Below are 20,380 nucleotides of genomic sequence, written 5' to 3'. Positions count from 1 at the left end.
TGTATTAATAAAGTCGGTCAGGTCGCAGCAGCGGACTGACTTATAAAATGATTGACAAGAAAAATAAATACAATGTTGACCGAGTGAGAGAGAGCTAATTCCAAGTGTAAAATAGCCGAATCCCTTTAATGAAGGGGTCTTCCTCTTTTTATAGTGAGGTTAGTGTAAGTAACCATCAGTAAATCCATAGGTTGGTGCGAATGTCAGGAGTAAATCCGGCTTTATGTCACATTTCCCACCTTCCAAACTGATTTTACGCGATTTGGAGCAGAGAAAAGGACGCGTGGGAGCTCCATGACTGCTGGCAGGCCTGACGTGGGTTTACCGTTCTGACAAGAGCAGGTCACCCTCCCATCACATGATCTCTTACGTCAGCCCTTAATTTTCCAGTAATAACAGAAATAGTTTTAGATTGAGAGTTAGTGAGTGAAGTTTTATAGAGATGAAAGTGAAGGGTGAGTTTGTTCTCTTGGTGTGTGTAATTGCCTTTTGTTTTAATGGTGTTTGCCAAGGAGGCAGTCTAAGGAAGAGACTCTACAAGAAAACGTGTCTTCGTGCTGAGGACATCGTGAGGGATATGACCTGAAAACATGTTTCAACCAACCCCAAGTTGCCGGCAAAACTTCTCAGATTGCATTTTCATGATTGCTTTGTTCGGGTATAATTCAGCCATCTCATGATTTTAGTTATATATAGAAGCAAAAATAAATCAATACGCTAATTCAACTTGCAGCTTAATTTCAGGTTCTGATGCACACACACATGTACATATATGCTTACTTTCGAATCATTTTGCATCTAACTTCTTATATATTATTTTTATTACTTAAATAAGCTATCTTACTACTCAAAACATTTCAGGGTTGCGACGCCTCAATTTTGATAAACTCAACCGCAAACAACACTGCAGAGAAGGATACATTTCCTAATGCCATTTTGTCAGGTTTTGATGTCATCGAAGACATAAAGGCAGAGCTGGAGAAGGAATGTCCAGGAATTGTATCTTGTGCCGATATCGTGGCTTTGGCCGCAAGGGACTCGGTTTCATATCAAGTAATCACTTAAACTGTTAACAACACTAAATATTTATGTACATCTCTCTGTGTGTAAACAGTACACATATGTCTGCATATCACTGCTTTAGAGAATCAAACCCTTTATGTGTGTAATAACAACATTACTTAAATTTGCAGTTTAAAAAACCAATGTGGAAAGTGCTTACTGGTAGAAGAGATGGCCGAGTGTCCTTAGCTTCCGAGTTCTTAGATAATATTCCTTCACCTTTTTTCAACTTCACCGAGCTCAAACAAAATTTTAAAAGCAGAGGTCTCACCATCCATGACCTGGTGGTACTATCAGGTATACAACATACATATATAATTATAAGTTTAGTTAAGCTGTCCAACTTTGCATTTCAACATATTATTACTCGGTTAAGCGTTTTAGACGAACATGAGAGCTGACATGTTTGGCATCAGGTGCACACACATTCGGTATAGGGCGGTGCAAACTCTTCAGCAACAAGCTCTACAATTTCACAGGAAAAGGGTTAAAAGGAGATCAAGACCCTTCACTGGACCCAGTGTATGCGGATTTCTTGAAAACCAAATGTCGGAGCCTGAGCGACACAACCACCACTGTCAAGATGGACCCTGGAAGTTCTCTAGATTTTGATACTAATTACTACGTTACTCTTAAACAGAACAAAGGTCTCTTCCAATCTGATGCCGCCGTTTTAACAAATAAGGGCGCATCAAATATCGTTTCGGAGCTGATGAATCAAAACAAGTTCTTCACTGAGTTTGCGCAATCGATGAAGCGAATGGGTGCCATTGGGGTCCTTACAGGCACCAAGGGGGAGATTAGAAAAAAGTGTAGTGTTGTTAATTAAATAATTAATTCATTAATATTATTAACGTCGAAACAATGATAGATTGATGAGTTTTAGGTTTTTGGGATTTTTCATGATTGTATTATTGGTTTACATCCGAATAAGTTGTAGTAGACGTGTTACTGCTGCCGGTTAATAATACTTTCTATTTCTAAGCTATCCTCGTGATTGTAAATGTTGATTAATAATTAATTTACATGACCTGATTGAGTTGGGATTATGTCCATTCCATTTATGAGTTTAGATTGTTATATTTATTTTACCAATGAAAATAAATATGCCAAACTGAAAGGTGTTTAACTTTGACATGTATTCATTGACAAAGTGTAAATAAACAAGTTAGATTTAAAGTAAAATTGTGTAATTCATTGTTGAGAAGGATAATTATTCAAAGGATTAAAGTATAATGGTAAGAGCATTTCCAAATGACTCTTTATATGACCTAAACTCTTTATTATAAAGAATTTATCCATAAAAACAAGAGTTTTATCTTTAAAATATAAATTAAAGAGTGAGTTTAACTCTCCACATTTAGAGAGTCAAATTTCACTTTCTATCCTAATTTTAATTAATAAACTAAAAATTCTTATGTATTTTATTTATTAATTCTTTCTCTCATTAGGTTTCTTTTTTAAAAATAAATAGCATCTTCGTTAAATTTAAAGAATCTATTGGATTTGAATAAAAATTATATTTTTTATATTTTAAAATAAATGAAGACGCTCTTTATTTATATGAAAGATACTCTTCAAAATAAAGAGTATCGTTAAAGATGCTGTAACAATACTATCATTAAGAGATCATTAATCCATAATCCTTATATACATTAAACACAATTTAATTTTGACTATAAGATAATGTTAATCAACCATAAAAGTTACGGCGTGGAAGCCCAAATGAACAAGGAGTCCATTATCTAAATGAACAAGGAGTCCAATCCATTATCTAAACGAAGTGTTTCATTACGATACACTGAAGACTCTTCACCTGACTGTAAATGGGAATCCGCATCCCAAACGACGACGTATGCTTATAGATGGCAGTAGTATAAAATTTTTGTGTCCCTTCCACCTTCTTCCAGTCTTTCTTCCCAAGAAATCCCAAAAGCTTCTCTCACCAAATTCCCACTCTTCACTCCAAGCACTTGTTCTCCCAAGAGTTGTTAAATTCCCACACAATTTTCAATCTGATCGATCACCTCTAATTCTCGAGCAAACATGCTGCTTCGTATACGCAGCAGAGATGGCCTTGAGCGCGTCACAATCGACAGCGCAAACATCACAGTATCCCAGCTCAAAACCCTAATCCAATCCCAGCTTCAAATCCCCGTTCAAAACCAAACCCTTTCAACTAATCAAAACCTATTGTTAGCCAAATCACCGTCCGATCTCCAAAAATTCACCGATATGTCTAACTCAAACACGCCCTTATCTTCTCTCAATATCTCCCACGGCTCAATAATTTTCTTGTCTTACGAAGGAGAACGCAGCATCAAGGGCCCTGCTATCCAGCCGGCCGGATCTTTCGGCCGCAAGATGACCATGGACGACCTGATTGCCAAACAGATGCGAGTCACGCGGCAGGAGAATCCGCATTGTGACTCTGTCTCTTTCGACCGCGATTGTGCCGACGCTTTTCAGCATTACGTCAACGAATCACTGGCGTTCGCGGTCAAACGCGGGGGATTCATGTATGGAACGGTGTCGGAAGATAAAAAGGTGGAGGTGAATTTCATCTACGAGCCGCCGCAGCAGGGGACAGAGGAGATGCTTTGTCTGTTGCGTGATCCGGAGGAGGAGAAATTGGTGGATGGCATTGCTGCTGGATTGGGGATGAAGAAAGTAGGGTTTATTTTCACACAAACGATAATGCAGAATAAAAAGGATTACACTTTATCGACCAGGGAGGTTTTGCAGGCCGTTGAGTATCACGCGGAGAGCAATATGGAGGAGTGGGTAACGACGGTGGTTAAGTTGGAGGTGAGTGAGGATGGAACTGCCGCAATTCATTTTGAAGCGTTTCAAATGAGTGATATGTGCGTCAGGTTGTTTAAGGAGGGATGGTTTGAGACTGAGATTTCGGAAGGTGATGATCCCAAATTATCGAAGATGAAGAAGGAAGTGGTTGTTGGTGTGAAGGATGTTAAGGAAGTTGATAATGATTTTTTCTTGGTGGTGGTTAAAATTTTGGATCACCAGGTGCGCTTTTGTTAACTGAATTACTTTTGACTTGATGATTGCAGATATTTTAAATTGTGTAGTAACATAATTGACAACTTATATGTGCATATGATAGGGCAATTTTTATTATATAGATAACAAGGTAAATGGAAGAATTAAGGCTTGAGATTAAATTAGAGGCCATAGTTGAGGTTTGTTTCATCTCCACTTAGAATGCTCAGTGCCGCTTAGTAAGTTTTAGCATGGCTCTTTTGAGAATTCTGAGTCATTGTTCTAGCTTATGGTCTCTGACATGCTGCTCATGAATCTTTTTTGCCAATAAAGCTGTTATCTGTTGTTCATTGCAGTGGGTCCATTTAAGTTTTATTTGAGTCGCGTTTTCAGTTCTATTTCTCTTTGAAACGCAATTGTTCAATAACTTATTTAAGAATCAAAGAATGAGCATCTAAACATCAAATATTGTTGCTCTTTTTCTCTTATGAGTGAGGACATGAACCATACACTATAATTTTCCAATTTGAAGAGTTGACGTTTGGTTTAGTTTCTAAAGTCAATATTTTATCAGCAACTTGTGGTGTTCTGGTGCCTGAATATTGATAGGCATCTGTAGATTAGTTATAAGTATAATAATAGAGATGTTATTTCCTACCTAAGGTAGGCCAAAAAGGCAGGCGGTCCCTTAGTGGAGAAACCTAGTATGACACTGTATATGAGGTTATAAGTCATCCTTAGGTTTAGGTTAGGGTTGCTTCTCGGGTAATTTTTTTTTATAACTATTTCTAGAGTAACTTGAAGAGCCTCCTGGTTTAATATGTCGGTGTTGATTTATGTATTTATACAGCCCAGGCTTGCATGGGTGGTTACATATTTAGTTTTTTTAGAGATGGAACTGATATGTTGCAAATTGAGATATAGGTGTAATTTGACACATGCACTAAAAAGATGAAATTATTTTTAATGGTTGGGGAGCTCTTTTCTGCTAGTCTTACTTTGGTTGAGAAGCTTTCTGATTTTATTATTTACTGGATCATTGTTAACTTCTTTTTACGACATCCTAAATGTTCATGTGCTTCACTACTTAATGCTGCCATTGCACTAACTTTTTATTTTGGTACAGGGCCCTCTTTCATCTACTTTTCCCATTGAGAACCGGAACACCCAATTAACAATGAGGGCACTTAAGAGTCATCTGGACCGCTCACCGAATCTTCCACTAGTCAAGCGAATTTCAGATTTTCATTTGTTGCTATTTCTGGCAAGGTTTCTTGACCTAAATTCTGATGTCCCTGCATTGACACAATGTGTGCTGACACAGGCAGCAGTACCAGAAGGTTATAAGCTCCTAATTAACTCGATGGCTGAAACTGCATGATATCAAGATTGTGATTTGGCTTTGCTCAGTTGTGCGCAGTTGGTGGCTGTGTGAACAATTTTATTGCTTTTCAACACCATGGGTGAAGGGGCCCTAAGTCTCATTGAAGTTACAAATGGTTATGTGCACCATCACTTTGACCTTGTGCCATAAATTAAACTGTTATATTTATCAATTGGTCTGCTTTTCATGTCTGGCTGTAACAAGGCTGTGTTTATAATTAAATGTGTTTTAGTACTTTAGGCATCTGGAATCGTTGGCTTTGCATATTAGGAGGTAAATTATATTGCATACTTTATTGTATTTTCAGACGAATAAAAATCTCACTTTTACAGCTTTGAAAAGTGTTGGAATGTTTAATAACTGAATACTCCTGAATTTAATAGTCTGTCTAATAAAACTGAAGAAACAGTGACTGTTTGTTAGGGTCTGTGTAACCTTTCCGAGGAACAGGAGTTGAACAAACGATGTTCAACACGGCTTCAGCTCAGCTCAAGCACATTTCCTCCGTTTATGTTGGGTATTCAGGCTAAGATATCAATGGCTAAATAATTTGAAAAATGATGCCATTTATGATTGTATTTAGTGAAATTTACTTAAACAACCCTTTTAAAATTTGTTATCACTAAACAATTGCATTAAAAAAAAAATAAAAAAAAGTAAAACTTTATAACTCAAAACTTGTTGACGGCTACGGTTCTAAGATTGGCGTTTTGACTTAGAAGTCACCCAATTTCAGGTATTGCATGTATTGTTCGGTGGTAGTTTATAGTCAAAGTGAATATATTCTAAATAAGGTAAATGTTGAGTATATTATTATGAATAATATTACACTTATAAATAAATTTTACAAATATCACTATATAAAGTGATGTGACAAAAAATAAATGAAAGAATGAATTTAATAAGTTTAACTTTTTGTTTCATTCTTCTATTAATTTTTTGTCACCTTACTTTATATGAAAATCTTTGTAAGATTTTTTTATAAGTATAATATTATTGTATTATTATTAATAACCAGTAAAATTATATTAAATAAAAAATGAGTATATATGTATATTCGAAATGCCGATCTGTGATATGTTTTTGCAATTATTTAGGCTTTTACTGCCGCCCCAACTTTTTAAAACATTATATCAGTGTTGTATATCGTAAAACATGAAAGCATGTAATAGAATGCAACACTGTACATATTGCAAGTATTACAATATAACAACAAGGTTTTCTAATGAATGTTCTTAATGTCACGAATAAAATTAAGTAAATAATACCCTTTTCTAGAATACTGTATATGGGTATATAATTTTGAAATAAAAAGGCGATATTTATTATATAAAATTTGAATTAATATTATGCGACGAAACTCCCTTGCACGAGTGGTCTAGCGAGTGAACAGCGTTGAAGTTAAAAGAGGCTAGTTGCCCAGTTAAAAAAATGATTTTTATTTTAGTGTGAAGAGAGGATCTAGTGCATCAAGAAACGCGGTCAGCGGCTATAAAACGCCGAATTTTCACTTGGCGGGAGAGTCATTAATTCCCCCTTTCTCTCTCTGAGTGTCTCTCATTTCCTTCGCAAATCTAGGGCAAAAATACTTCTTCAATTCTTCTTCTATACTCTTCCTCCGTGTAAAATTTCACTGCAACTTCTCCGTTTACGTAAACCCTAGGTCGTGGTGGCCCACCTATGGCCCCCGGAACTACAGTACGCCGCTCAGTGAGTCTCTACTTTCTCTCTCGTTCTCTCTTTCTGTCACTTTACGTTTATAATATTTTGGCCTGTACAGAAAAGGAAGGGAAATGGTGCCACTGTGGAGGACCATGACCGGACCAGTGATGCAAGTGACCAGAGCCCCAACCGAGTGGACCCAGAGGGTTCGCCCGACGATCTTGACGAAATTCGTCCTAGAACTAAGCGCAGTCGTGCTTCGGAAGGGACTTCGGGTTCAGCTCAGAGAGGTCAACTAAGTTTGATGGGTAAATAAACCAAAATCTTGCGCTTAGAATCTTTGTATATATTTATGTCATTTACTCGCTGAATATGCGTATGCGATCTTGATAACGTGTTTAGTTTTGAAAATACTGTTGAATTTTAACGAGAGATCACAAGCTGATTATATTGCTAACTGAATTTGGCCGTTACAGAATTGTTTAAGGGGACTTATTTAAGTTCGATGTTAGTTATATTAATAATGTTTTTTTTTTAATTTAATTTTTTTTATCAATGTAATTATTTTATGGATGAATATCTTCTACTCTATAATCGGAATATTTTAATTAAGGTGGAGAATATACTCTGTATGCACAACTGTCTGTAAACCTTATAATTTTGTACAATTTTACTGACTACATTAGTATGTGGCTCCTTAGTAATATAGAAATGTACTAAAAACTGAGGAGCAATCTTTTATTTTTCTCCTTTTATTAGGCGAGGTTTTTCAGTTCGTTGATGTCACTCCACAATGTGTTATAATGAATGAGAAAAGGGGAACTGAATTGATTGAGATAATTTTTTTCCTATGAGATTAGGAATATTTTACTACCAAATCCACTGGGTGGACTTGTTTGAAGCATTCAGCTCCATTGGTACACTACAATAGATTTTTAAGTTTTAGGTTCGGGTTTAGGACTGGGCAGTGGTAGCCTTGAGAGATCTGTGAGCTACTTGTGGAGATCTTTTGTATGCTATTGTTTGTTTGTGGACTGCTAGTACTTATCAACCGTATCATTGCAACACATTCCTACCATTAGATAGGTCAAGAAAGGTTCTTATAGAACTGTGTTGATTTTGCTTTGAGATGTTAAATTATGAAGCTTATTTAGCTGACATGATACTTTGTCTGGAAAGTGACTTTACAAATTTGACTATTCTCAGACTTGTTATCTAGATATCAGTTCATTCATTCTTTAATTGATCTTTGTTATGTATGTCATAGATGGCCTAATCCTTTATTAGGATCTGTTTTTATGTCGTATGATCTTCTGCAGAGCTTATCAAAGGAAATGGAAAAATTATTCCTCAAGTGGTCAAGCTTTGGGTTGAGCAGTATGAAAAGGATGCAAAACCTGCTATGGCTGAACTCTTGACGATGCTGTTTGAGGTATATGAAAATTAAAAAAAATGAAATGCTAAAGAAACTTGGAGAGAAGCAAAGTATGAATCAATAAAATGACTGGATGTCATAAAAAATTCACTCAGAGAACATCCTGAAGACATAAGATGTTGAGTTGATTTTGTACTCACTGTTTCTTTAAGTTTTTGAACCATTACAGCAAAATATTGCAAGTGCATCTGAGTTATTATGAAACTTTTGGATCTTGAAGTTGTTTCTAATGAAAGTACAATTGTATAGGCGTGTGGAGCTAAATATTATATTCAGGGAGAGTCGCTGGATGAGATTGATGTGGATGATGTAGTGATTGCTCTTGTGAATCTTGCTAGAAGAGTATCCTTTTCTTGATTCCCTTTTTGCAGCTACTTCTTCTATTGAGCTAACTATCATTTTGAGTGATTTTTCATAGAATTCTTATGTAGTAATCAATATAATTTATGTTAACTAACCTTCATGCATCAAGATTTTGTGCCCAAAGTGTTTACTTAACTCTTGTGGAATCTTAGGGAGAAGTTGAAGATTATCAAAGTTCGAAGAAAAAGGAATTCAAAAACTTTAAGGATAATCTTATTTCATTTTGGGACAACTTAGTTGTTGAGTGCCAAAATGGACCATTGTTTGATAAGGTTTTATTTGACAAATGCATGGACTACATTATTGCTCTGTCATGGTTAGTACTCCATTATTATGAGGATATAAAATTGCAGAATTTCGTAAAGTTACTTGCTTTAATTAAAATTTACCTGGTGTCAAAACTAAACAGCACTCCTCCGAGAGTTTACCGTCAAGTTGCTTCATTGATGGGCCTTCAACTTGTAACATCTTTTATATCTGTTGCAAAAACGCTTGGTGCACAGCGAGAAACCACTCAGAGACAGTTGAATGCTGAAAAGAAGAAACGAGTTGAGGGGCCTCGTTTGGAGTCTCTAAATAAAAGGTTGTCAATGACTCATAAGAATATAACAAACCTAGAGGATATGATGCGGAAAATATTCACTGGGTATGACCTATGACCATATTATTATCATGGATTAGAGAAGTATTATCATCTTTTCTTCTTTCTTATGCTGTATATTTCTTTTGAAGGTTATTTGTGCATCGGTACCGAGATATTGATCCCAATATTCGAATGGCATGCATACAATCACTTGGTGTGTGGATTTTGTCATATCCTTCATTCTTCTTGCAGGATCTGTACTTAAAGTATCTTGGGTGGACTCTGAATGATAAAGTAAATTTTTTTACCAAATAATACTGTATTTGTTTCTGCTTATGCACTATTCCAATCTAACGTTTGCTTTTGATTCTGATGCATCTGAAGAGTGCTAGTGTACGAAAAGCATCTGTCCTTGCATTACAAAATCTTTATGAGGTGGATGATAATGTGCCAACTCTAGGTCTATTTTCTGAAAGGTTTTCCAATCGCATGATTGAACTTGCTGATGATATAGATGTTTCAGTGGCTGTATGTGCCATTGGGCTTGTGAAACAATTACTCAGGTACTTGCCTCTTAAATGTTTTTCCCAGTCTTAATATGTTATTGCTGAATTTATGTATAATGGCTGGAGCATTAAAGTGGATCATGTTGCTTCTTGCAGACATCAGCTTCTACCTGATGATGACTTGGGCCCTTTATATGATTTGCTCATTGATGATCCACCAGAAATTCGGCGTGCCATTGGGGAATTAGTGTTTGATCACCTGATTGCTCAAAAATTTAATAGCTCCCAGTCTGGCTCAAAAGGTTCTGATCCTTGGGACTCTGTCACACTATGTGTGTTATGGTCATGTCAAGTAAAGCACTTAGCTGATAACAATACTTTTTCCAGGAAAAGAAAGTGAGTCTTCTGAGGTCCATCTGGGCAGAATGTTGCAAATATTAAGAGAGTTTTCAGCAGATCCAATTTTAAGTGTCTATGTTATTGATGATGTTTGGGAGTACATGAAGGCCATGAAGGTATGTTATAACTCTGAAACATGGAAACGTGTCTTGGCTTTGATAGAATGAAAGGTGGATTTGCCCAACAATGCCAGTTGGTTGGCTCTGACTTATGTTTTAACATGCAGTTGGGATGTTACAAAATTTTTGTTTGAGCTAAGGTTGAATGGGACTAGGGACCATGCCTTAGTATCCTAGTCCAACCAACCTGGCTTAATTGAAGGTGATGCATTGATGTTAATCAGAAAAACTGTTTGAATAGTGGGTTAGGAAAAAGTTCCTGTGAATTTCTGACATAATTGAAGAAGAGACTGCAAAAATATTTATATCATCATCAACAAGAACTCTAAAATGATTTTAGATGGAAGTTAGGTACTAATTTCTCTGCATGTAAGATATGTTTAATTGATTAAGATGAAAACTCTTACTTGCAGGATTGGAAGTGTATAATCTCTGTGCTCTTGGATGAGAACCCACTGATCGAGCTTAATGATGACGACGGAACAAACTTGATTAGACTTCTTTTTGCATCAGTCAGAAAGGCTGTTGGGGAGAGGATTGTTCCTGCTTCTGATAACCGAAAGCAATATTACAATAAAGCTCAAAAGGTGTGTTATCTATAATTGTTTCTGTTTTGGCCAAATGAAATTTCTGAATTCTAATAGTTTAATTTTCTTTTTGTAAGTTCTGATCGTTTAAAAAAAAAGAATAGTTTGTAGGTAAAAGTGCTTGTGAATGCTGGAAAAAATATTCAAATTGTGTATGATTGTAGGTTTTAGGCTTCTTTGGGAAAAAATATTTCAAGGAGAACTGTGCTTTCTCGAATGAATTTTCTTACTCGAATTCTTTTTTCAGCAAATATTTTTGGATTTGATATTGAAAGATTGTTTATGCTCAAAATTTTAATGTGCTTATGTATATTTATTAATCCGTCTGTGCCTGCTCCAGTAAATTGTCTTCTCTGAAAATAACCCTTCTTTTGGTGCCACTTTAAAGAATATTACAAATCAAATTTTGTTTCAAATTTTTAGGAAGTATTTGACAACAACAGACGGGACATAACTCTTGCCATGATGAAGAACTATCCTCTTCTATTACGCAAATTTATGGCTGACAAGGCAAAGGTGCCATCACTAGTTGAGATTATTGCATATATGAATCTTGAGATTTATTCCCTGAAGAGACAGGAGCAGGTTTGTGACAGAATTTCTTGCCAGTTCAAGTTATTTAATTTTTACAACCTTGTGTATAGGGAATGCTGATCTAATTGTTCTTGCAGAATTTCAAAACCATTCTTCAGCTCATCAAAGATGCATTTTTTAAACATGGTGAAAAGGAGGCGCTGAGATCCTGTGTAAAAGCTATAATGTTTTGTTCTAGCGAGAGTCAAGGAGAGTTGCAAGACTTTGCCCGCAATAAATTAAAGGATATTGAAGATGAGCTTATTGCTAAGCTTAAATCTGCACTTAAAGCAGTAGCGGTAATCTCTGCCTTGACCATTTTTTATTTCATTGTGGGCCTAATATATAAATGTAATGTGGTTCAAACATGCAGGGTGGTGATGATGAATATTCTCTTCTTGTAAATTTGAAAAGGTTATATGAGCTTCAGTTGTCCAAGGCTGTGCCAATTGGAAGCTTGTATGAAGATCTTGTCATGATTCTCCGTAGTTTCAAAAACATGGATGATGAGGTGTGTAAAATAAACCCTTGATAAAAGATTTGTGTTATGTCTTCCCCCCCTCTTCATTATATTTCTTTGTGCATGCTCATGCTGGCAGGTAGTCAGTTTTCTGCTTCTCAATATGTATTTGCATATAGCATGGTCTCTGCACTCCATTGTAAATTCTGAAACAGTGTCTGAAGCATCCTTATCTTCTCTACTGCTGAAACGTAACACCTTATTTGAGGAACTTGAGTACTTCCTGAATACCACTTCTGGAGTTAATGAAGAGAGTAAACTTGGAAATCAGCTGGCTTGCAGAGTGAGCACTTTTTACTCTGATAAATGAATTTTCACTATAGTTCTGTTATATTTCTGCTGAATTTTTCTTGTCCCGTTTGATCTGCTGATGGCTGTTGTCTACCCCAGGTTTGTGTTATACTTGTAGATATGTGGTGCTTGTTTAGAATGACAATTTTTTCATCAACAAAGCTGGAAAAGTTAGGATATTGTCCCGATGCACATGTTCTCCAAAAGTTTTGGAAACTTTGTGAACAGCAGCTAAATATCTCAGGTGTCTATTTTCTTTATGCCCCCTAAGGTTTATAATCTTTGATATTTTAAACTATTTCTGAGTGAAAGATAATGACAGCATCTGCAGAAATTCAAATTTTGACGAACTCGCATGATTTACCCTTAGTTTCATTCTAATGTTTCATGTTGAGTGCTCTTTTAGGTATCATTTTTAAAAGGAAAATTTTATGTTATTCTTCCAATATGTACATTGCAGATGAGACAGAAGATGAAGATGTGAACAAAGAGTATGCTGAGGAGACCAATAGAGATGCAGTCATGATTGCTGCTGCAAAGTTGGTTGCCACTGATACTGTACCTAAGGTGAAAAAGCATGAAATTGCAATCTTTTACCTGTTGGAAACCTAATGAGAATTTTTTATCCAGAGGGACCTATTGTAGTTTTCCAAACAGTTTGATCAAGTAATTTTTGTTTTTAGCTTTTTACCCTTCTACTTGTTGGCTGTGGAATCTTTTTGGCTTTGGTTTACATCTCTCAATTTTGGGTATTACTTATAGTTTTGTTTCTATTTCCTCTAAAGATATTTACATGATACAATTGTCAATGCAGGAGTATCTTGGTCCTGAAATCATTTCTCATTTTGTGATGCATGGAACAAATGTAGCAGAGATTGTTAAGCATCTGATCACTGTTCTGAAGAAAAAAGAAGATGACATCCCCACTATCTTTCTAGAAGCTATGAAAAGGGTAGGGCTCAAGTTCTGGGTGGGTGGGGGAATGGGAAGCTGAGGAATTGTGTCTGGTCAAATATGCTGTGTTTTTTGTACTACTTGTTTATCACCTTTTAATCTGCTTCCTTATGATATTCATTTACTTATTATATACATCAAACATAGTGAAGGTTATCCTGTGATTCATAGGAAACAATCAAATGCCTGGGTAGTTAGTTCTTTTTTTGCAGTTTACTACGTTTGCTTTGATGCTTAACTCAGCCTTCCAAATGCTCTATAGTGTTATATATTCTTTATTTTATATTATTATCATTATCAGCTGTTCTTATAAGGATAAAATATTTAAGTTGAAGTTATACCTGATAAGGAAATTTCTCTTGGATTTAATATATTTAAATCCGCTTGTAGATGGACATCTGTCATCAAAATTTCTTAGGAAATAGAAAGCACAATTGTCCTTCATGATTTTCAGTCTTTCAAGTTGGGTATGTGTCTGCGTTTTGAAATCTTTGACATGTAAAACTTTTTCCTCATGTTGAATTTAACTAGGCCTATAATCGGTATGCGGTGGAACTTTCCAGAAGCGTTGATAAATCCTTGACAGACAAGTCTTTCGAAGAATGTAAGGACCTGGCTATTCGACTTTCAGGAATATTTATCGGTTCTGCTCGGAATAAGCATAGATCAGACATCTTAAAAATTGTCAAGGAAGGAATTGAATATGCATTTGAAGATGCTCCAAAACAGCTTCCTTTTCTGGAAAGTGCTGTGCTGCATTTTGTCTCCAAACTTCCTACTCCTGATGTCCTGGACATGTAAGAGTTATTTTCTGATATCGTCATTGATTTCTAAGTTGCACCTTAACTTATTGTTTTATTGATCAATCAGCCTTTTGGCACCATTTAATACTTTTGTACTTTGCATGTAGACTAAAGGATGTCCAAAAACGAACAGAGAATATAAACACAGATGAAGATCCCAGTGGCTGGCGTCCCTATAGCTTGTTTGTTGAAAGCTTGCGTGAAAAATATGTAAAGAACGAAGGCATAATAGGTACCACTGTCTTGTCAATTTCATTAGACTTTTTAACTTCTGTGGATCTGAATGAGAGCCATTATTTCCTTAATTCCCTGGCCCCTTCTTGTGGCTTTTCTAGTACGCATTGTACATTTCACTCTTCTCAAGTTCAAATGCCTCTTTGTGGGAGCAAACCATAGGCTTGACCATCTGGTATTTACCCCCTCATGGGTATCTACATATGGCCAATGGCCATTGTTTTCCACTTTCCAAAGATTGTAGGTTTGGAGAGGGCTCCAGTTTTAAACTTGGGTTTGCAAAGCGAGTTTGGGAGATTTCTAGGTTATCTATGTTATATTAAAATCCCTTTTGTCACTCTCCCTGTTTGTGCCTGTGCATGCATGCCTGTGTGCAAACAAATGTGATATGGTGTGTCTCCTTTTGTGTGTTTTTCTTTTTGCTTCTTTTTGGATGGAAAGTGTTTTCTGTAAAAAAATTCTGTAGTCAGGCTTCTGTGCAAGAATCCAATCATACTTTTGCTGTGACAATTCTTAGTTTTTCCTCTGGATGTTGTGATGAAATCCAAATTTTATTTAGGATTTATTTCATAAAACCATCCCAGAGTTCTGCTTCCTCATGGCCTGTTTTTATCGGAGTTGCTTTCTCATTGCCTGTTTTTCTTGGATTTTTCTTTTTTTCATTTTGTTCTTTTCTTTTTGCCCCCATTTTGTCTGGACCAGAACGCAGAACTTGAGACACTTTTTTACAACGATAACAATTTAAGAACTATCAAGTAAATAGTCCTTTATGTTGGGTGATGATCAAAATTGATAAATTTTTATGTAGCATGGGAGATAGTTATGGGCTCTTGCAACACCACGAAAACCTTAAAAAACTTTCTTGAATGGCAATTTCTGGATTTGATTTGAAGGTGTTTAAAAAAATAGTTTATCTTTTGGTGTTTCATAAGCACCTGGATATTTGGATCATGGCTGGCCAACTTGCCATCTTTTCATTTATTGGTCATGTCATCATTAATGTGTCTGATAGGAACCCACTCCAATAACTCAACAATTTGGGATGGGCCATGGGTCTTTCATGGGCTTGGGTAGAATTCTCCTTGGAAAACCGGCTTGCCAAGGGAGGGTGCCTAAGCTTTTATAATCCACATGCCCACCCTTTTCTCTTTCAATGTGGGATCTTAACATTCCATCACACTTCCGCAACGGACGTCCACGTCGGCCTCCCCCGTCGGCCTCTTTACCCCTTGGGTGACTACGCAGATCCCCTTTTCCTCGGGCCTCCATGCCCTTTCTCGGGGTAGCAGCTCGAGCCCGAGGTCAGTCTGTCACGCGTGCGCTGCCACATAGGCACAAGATCATGCTCTGATACCAATTGATAGGAACTCACTCCAATAATTCAACAATTTGGGATAGGCCATGGGTCTTTCATGGGCTTGGGTAGAACTCTCCTTGGAAAACCAGCTTGCCAAGGGAGGGTGCCCAAGCCTTTATAACCCACATGCCCACCCTTTTCCCTTTCAATGTGGGATCCTAACAGTGTCACTTGTCCTTAAGCCCCGTATTTGAGAACTAATATGTTTACCTTTTTGCAGATGAGAAAGAAGGGGCTACTGTAAAACGCAGGGGACGTCCACGAAAACGGCAAAATATTGAGGGAAAGAGACTCTTTGAGGAACACAGTTCTAGTGAAGAAGAAGATTCAATTAGTGCATCAGACCAGGAAGTTGCTCGAGAAGAAGAGAAGCAAGATGATGACGAAGAAGAAAATGCTCCTTTGATACACTCAATTAGGTCTTCAGCCAAATTAAGGCAATTGAAAATTTCAAGAGAGGAAAAAAGAGTCCAAACAAAGTCTGGAACCTCCAGAAGAGCTACAGATAATTAACCTGCTTCCGGAACATCAGGTATGAACTTCGAGATTCCTGTTTCTTCATTCATTTAAATTAGGAGGGAGTTTTGGGCCACGTTTATCTTTCGATTGTTGGGAGCTCCTGGCTGATTTTTTTTAATCATTTTTTGATGTTCGTCATTTTTGGGCTGCCAGGATTAACTTGAATATATATAGAATCTGGGGAATGCATGTCGTGACTTTGAATTAGGGATTTGCATTCTTTCAGAAATATGACAATCCATTCGACTCTATTTCAGAGTAGAACCATCTGCAAATGTCAGTATGAATTGAGAACTCACTGAAAACTGTCTGCCCCAAATGTTATGGTGTGTTTCTAATATGAGACCCTATTCAGTGCCTCTAGGTGATTGCACTTAACTAGAGTGGACAAGCTTGACATGAGACCTAACAGGGTTCTGTAGGCACTAAATGTGCAGGGTACTCTTAACTACATATGGAGTTATCTAACTATATATCATTGACATGGTACAATTTTGTAGTTGAATATCCAGAGTATATCTTTATCCTGTTAACTTCACCCTTTTTCTTTTGCTAAGACCTGATTCTTGTGATCTTGGTCTGATTTGGGAATTGAAACTGGCCTGTCTTTTACTGGTTCTTTCAGCTGGAAACTTCCATGAATGGATTTTATATTGGGAAATGGGTTGCTTGCTGCAAGATGTTACTCTGTACACAATATATATATATATATTATTCAGATGTAGTTAGTGATACACTAAGCAAAGCCTTAATTAATATGAGAAAGCTTATATCTTTTCAGGGCATTTGACGATTTAATTTTTCACTTTGCAGGGGCATCTAGCTAGTGATTGTTAATCATCTGCATAACTGTACATTTTTATGGCAGGAGGGCATTGCTCATATGTGGTGGCAAAGGTTTTTGGCACTATATTGTTTATCTCATTGTACATGTACTGTCTTCTTCAATTCAGCCAAATCCAGTTGGAAGTTTCTTGGCTCTGTTGTAGTTCCTGTTAGGTTCTGTCCAATCCTTGCGCTCTGTACAGTTGATCACTGGTTTAAATGAAGCAGCAAAAGACTATCCATAAGCATTGAATCTTTTATTAATTAACATCTTGTTATAGACTCTGGCCTATTTCGTAGCTGTAGATGGTGAATATTCTGATTAGGGATTTCATTGGCTTATGCTATGCAAATATGTAATTGAGGCATGAAGCAGCCCTGTGTTTTGGTTCTGTAGTTGCAGGTCAGACCATTTAAGCTAACCAGTGATGTCTGTTGCCTTCTAGAATGTTAATGATCCAACTGAGCAGTAGAACAGAGATTGGACTATGATCTAGATATAATCCTTATACATTCTGCATTTCAAATTCTTACAAATACTGTTTACCACATACCAATGTCCCGTATGTGCAATTAGAAGAAGATTGCTGGAAGTTTTATGTACTTGGATTTTCAACCCTTGGAAGTTTTAAGTTCTAAATCTCTTAGGTTGAAGAAAATTTAATTGTTTAAAGTAATTTCACCAGCGGTCAAAAATGAAAAAACAAAGACGGCCATATTTACATTTTAATATACAAAGATATTACGTTGAGGTTATCGAACTGAAATTTTTGTGAACAGGATATGCCACCATTTGTAACACTCACTCACTCATTGCCCACTGTCGGCAACGTTTGTTACACCATTTGCTTGATTGTCAAATACTATACAATCCAATAGGCCTTGTCTGAAAATCAGTCAGATAAAATATAAACTTGGTTGGCATTTTTTACCTGATTATTCCATAATTAAATAAATAAAATAAAACAGCATTTAACCATATTTATCATAGACCAATAGAATAGCTTACTTCCACTAAACTCATGTTTAAAATAACCAATCTGAAAACATACATTTCTTTCTGATTAAACAAAATTGCAAAACTTTCATCTATCATGCAGAGCTCGTTAAAAAAAATAAGAAAAGTACCTGATAAATAAGAAAAAAAAAGCTATTAATTCATTTTCTTCCAGCAATTCTCAATAAAGGGGATATTATACCCTGTATCTCTTGCAATGACTGTTGTATCCTTATCTCTTCTTCCACCGAACGCTTCAAATTTCTAATATGACTCTTCAATATATCAGAAGCTTTAATATCTTCAGCCCGCATTTCAAGAACCTTCTTCATTAACCCCATCAACAACCCTGAGTATCTTGGAATTGTGGAGTGCTTCTGCAAGAAACTCAAAAGCAACCCAAGCTCTTCATTATCCAAATTTGAAACACATTTCAATAACTTCCTCCTAGCCACCAACTCCTCCATTACAGCCACGACATTTTCTGGATTCTTACCACTTAACACACACACCAACGCTTCCTTATGCCTAAACTTCTTCAACAACTTATCATGCTCTCCCAATTTCAACTTCTTTGGTCTCACAACCAAAAAATCACTTTCACTTGGCTTCTCAATCTGCCCTCTCTGAAAATACCTAAAATAAGTAGGCCTCAACAACCTCTTTTGAGGCTCCTCTACTCTCCCTAGACTCCAAAAATTCACTAATCCACTCTCCACATTTTCCCTCTTCTTCCTACCAGCAAATATGCTCCCATTTGATGTCCCGATAACTCTAGTCATACCATCAGGTGAAAAAGCAACAGACATAAGAGGAGCTGGAAACCTCATAGAATGAGTAACCTTCATATTAACATAATCAAATACCTTCATATACCCATCTAAAGCCACACTTAAAATCCTATACTGCATTGCCTCCTCTCCACTTTCATTCCCAAATCTCCCCAAACAAACGGAGGTAACAGTCTTATTATGACTTTCCATGGAATACAACAACTTCCCTCCTCCAATCAAATCCCAAATCTTCACACTGTTCCCACCCGCAGTCGCCGCCAATCCACCTGAAGGTAAAAACATTACATCCTCTATTGGTTTCCCATGATTGACTTCCATCACTGACTTCGAATTCTCAACTCTCACATCCCACAATTTTACAGTATGATCATAAGAACCCGTAACGAACATCTCAGCATTCACAGGAGAACAATCTCCGCATCTAACGTAATCCTTGTGTCCAAACAAATCCAAAACCACATTCTCACTAGAAACATCCCAGTACTTAACTATACCATCATCACCACCCGACACAACATGTAACTTATCAAGAAATGGGTACTGAACAAAATGTACCGGACGAGAATGAGACCTCAAGCGACGAAGTGGGGTCCGCGTTTTGACGTCAAATACTTGAATGAGTCCGGAGAGATCAGAGGCGGCAAGGAGGGCGCCATCGGAGCGAAACGAAGAGCAGGAAACGACGTCTTTGAAGGAGGAAATAACGGAGTGTTGAGAGAGGGTTTGGGAGGAGAAGAGAGTGAGAGAAGCAGAATGAGCGGCGGCAAAGAGGTGAGGTGGGATTTGAGAGAAAGAAATAGAATTAATGGAGGAGATGAGGTTCTGGATTTGTTGGGTTTTGAAGGAGGACCAGTATTTTGATTCCGGGGTTTGAGAAAGGGTTCTGGCTTTGGGTTTCAATTTAGGTTTTACTGGAAAGCTTTTGCCCAGAGTTGTTTTCGGTTGAAGCTCTTCTGCCATTGAATTTGGTTCTGGTTCTAGAGGAGGGGAGACTGGAGAGGGTATGATTAGTACTCACAACAAATGAGCTTTAGGTTAGGGTTTCTCAGAGGTTTTGTTAGAAGGCTATAATGTGGTAATGAAGGAGAATACGGTGTCGTTTAAATGGCGTCACTCAAGGGCGCACAAACTGTACTGAATTATATTTAAAATGAATTTTCTTTATTTTAAATATTAAACAAATACATGATGTCCACAATGATAATTTAATCGATTCATTAATATTTTCATGAAAAATTTGTCAAACTAAATGGTAAAAAATAAAAACTTTGAAAGGAAAAAAATTAATTTAGTTTGTGGGTATATTCATTAGTAATAATTTAAAAAATTCATATTTACATTAATAAAAGAATAATTATAATTGACAAATGTATTTGGCCAGCAATTAGAGCACTGAACTAAACTCACTTTTCA

At 36.6% G+C, this 20,380-nt stretch overlaps 3 protein-coding genes and 1 pseudogene across 4 annotated transcripts; 3 read left to right on the top strand and 1 right to left on the bottom strand.

Annotated features, from left to right (window-relative positions):
* The first annotated feature begins 442 nt into the window (after positions 1 to 442).
* On the top strand, positions 443 to 1,891 carry LOC116108779 (annotated as a pseudogene).
* Positions 1,892 to 2,907: 1,016 nt separating this feature from the next.
* On the top strand, positions 2,908 to 5,633 carry LOC116108818 (NPL4-like protein 1). Its single transcript, XM_031395045.1, has 2 exons — positions 2,908 to 4,089; positions 5,189 to 5,633. The coding sequence occupies exons 1-2, from the start codon at positions 3,109 to 3,111 to the stop codon at positions 5,441 to 5,443; spliced, it is 1,236 nt and encodes a 411-aa protein (XP_031250905.1). The 5' UTR covers positions 2,908 to 3,108; the 3' UTR covers positions 5,444 to 5,633.
* A 1,273-nt stretch (positions 5,634 to 6,906) lies between these two features.
* On the top strand, positions 6,907 to 17,440 carry LOC116108802 (sister-chromatid cohesion protein 3). 2 transcript variants are annotated; one of them, XM_031395030.1, is made up of 22 exons: positions 6,907 to 7,156; positions 7,227 to 7,416; positions 8,428 to 8,540; positions 8,793 to 8,885; positions 9,059 to 9,222; positions 9,316 to 9,552; positions 9,639 to 9,783; positions 9,874 to 10,052; positions 10,152 to 10,297; positions 10,383 to 10,510; positions 10,927 to 11,100; positions 11,524 to 11,685; positions 11,772 to 11,972; positions 12,047 to 12,184; positions 12,273 to 12,476; positions 12,584 to 12,728; positions 12,945 to 13,051; positions 13,299 to 13,436; positions 13,970 to 14,235; positions 14,349 to 14,473; positions 16,053 to 16,364; positions 17,220 to 17,440. In XM_031395030.1, the coding sequence occupies exons 1-21, from the start codon at positions 7,127 to 7,129 to the stop codon at positions 16,343 to 16,345; spliced, it is 3,378 nt and encodes a 1,125-aa protein (XP_031250890.1). In that variant the 5' UTR covers positions 6,907 to 7,126; the 3' UTR covers positions 16,346 to 16,364; positions 17,220 to 17,440. The 2 variants fall into 2 exon arrangements, with proteins under 2 accessions (XP_031250890.1, XP_031250889.1); XM_031395029.1 differs by having other exon boundaries at positions 6,908 to 7,156; positions 17,165 to 17,440.
* Positions 17,441 to 18,201: 761 nt separating this feature from the next.
* Positions 18,202 to 20,002, bottom strand: LOC116108808 (protein SLOW WALKER 1). The gene has a single exon (XM_031395034.1). The coding sequence runs from the start codon at positions 19,925 to 19,927 to the stop codon at positions 18,335 to 18,337; it is 1,593 nt and encodes a 530-aa protein (XP_031250894.1). The 5' UTR covers positions 19,928 to 20,002; the 3' UTR covers positions 18,202 to 18,334.
* Between the last annotated feature and the right edge of the window lie 378 nt (positions 20,003 to 20,380).

The sequence above is a fragment of the Pistacia vera genome, unplaced genomic scaffold (assembly GCF_008641045.1).
Source record: "Pistacia vera cultivar Batoury unplaced genomic scaffold, PisVer_v2 Contig57, whole genome shotgun sequence".
Taxonomy (NCBI): Eukaryota; Viridiplantae; Streptophyta; class Magnoliopsida; order Sapindales; family Anacardiaceae; genus Pistacia; species Pistacia vera.
The sequence above is the reverse complement of the archived record's forward strand: the minus strand, read 5'-3'. Positions and strand labels throughout refer to the sequence as shown.

What these genes read in the sequence shown, in the direction of transcription:
- LOC116108818 (XM_031395045.1), top strand. Translation starts at nt 3,109, where the DNA reads ATGCTGCTTCGTATACGCAGCAGAGATGGCCTTGAGCGCGTCACAATC. An exon ending in TTAAAATTTTGGATCACCAG is followed by an intron (nt 4,090 to 5,188) that starts GTGCGCTTTTGT and finishes ATTTTGGTACAG; the next exon opens with GGCCCTCTTTCATCTACTTT.
- LOC116108802 (XM_031395030.1), top strand. Translation starts at nt 7,127, where the DNA reads ATGGCCCCCGGAACTACAGTACGCCGCTCA. An exon ending in GAACTACAGTACGCCGCTCA is followed by an intron (nt 7,157 to 7,226) that starts GTGAGTCTCTAC and finishes TGGCCTGTACAG; the next exon opens with AAAAGGAAGGGAAATGGTGC. An exon ending in GAAATCAGCTGGCTTGCAGA is followed by an intron (nt 12,477 to 12,583) that starts GTGAGCACTTTT and finishes TGTCTACCCCAG; the next exon opens with GTTTGTGTTATACTTGTAGA.
- LOC116108808 (XM_031395034.1), bottom strand. Translation starts at nt 19,927, where the DNA reads ATGGCAGAAGAGCTTCAACCGAAAACAACTCTGGGCAAAAGCTTTCCA.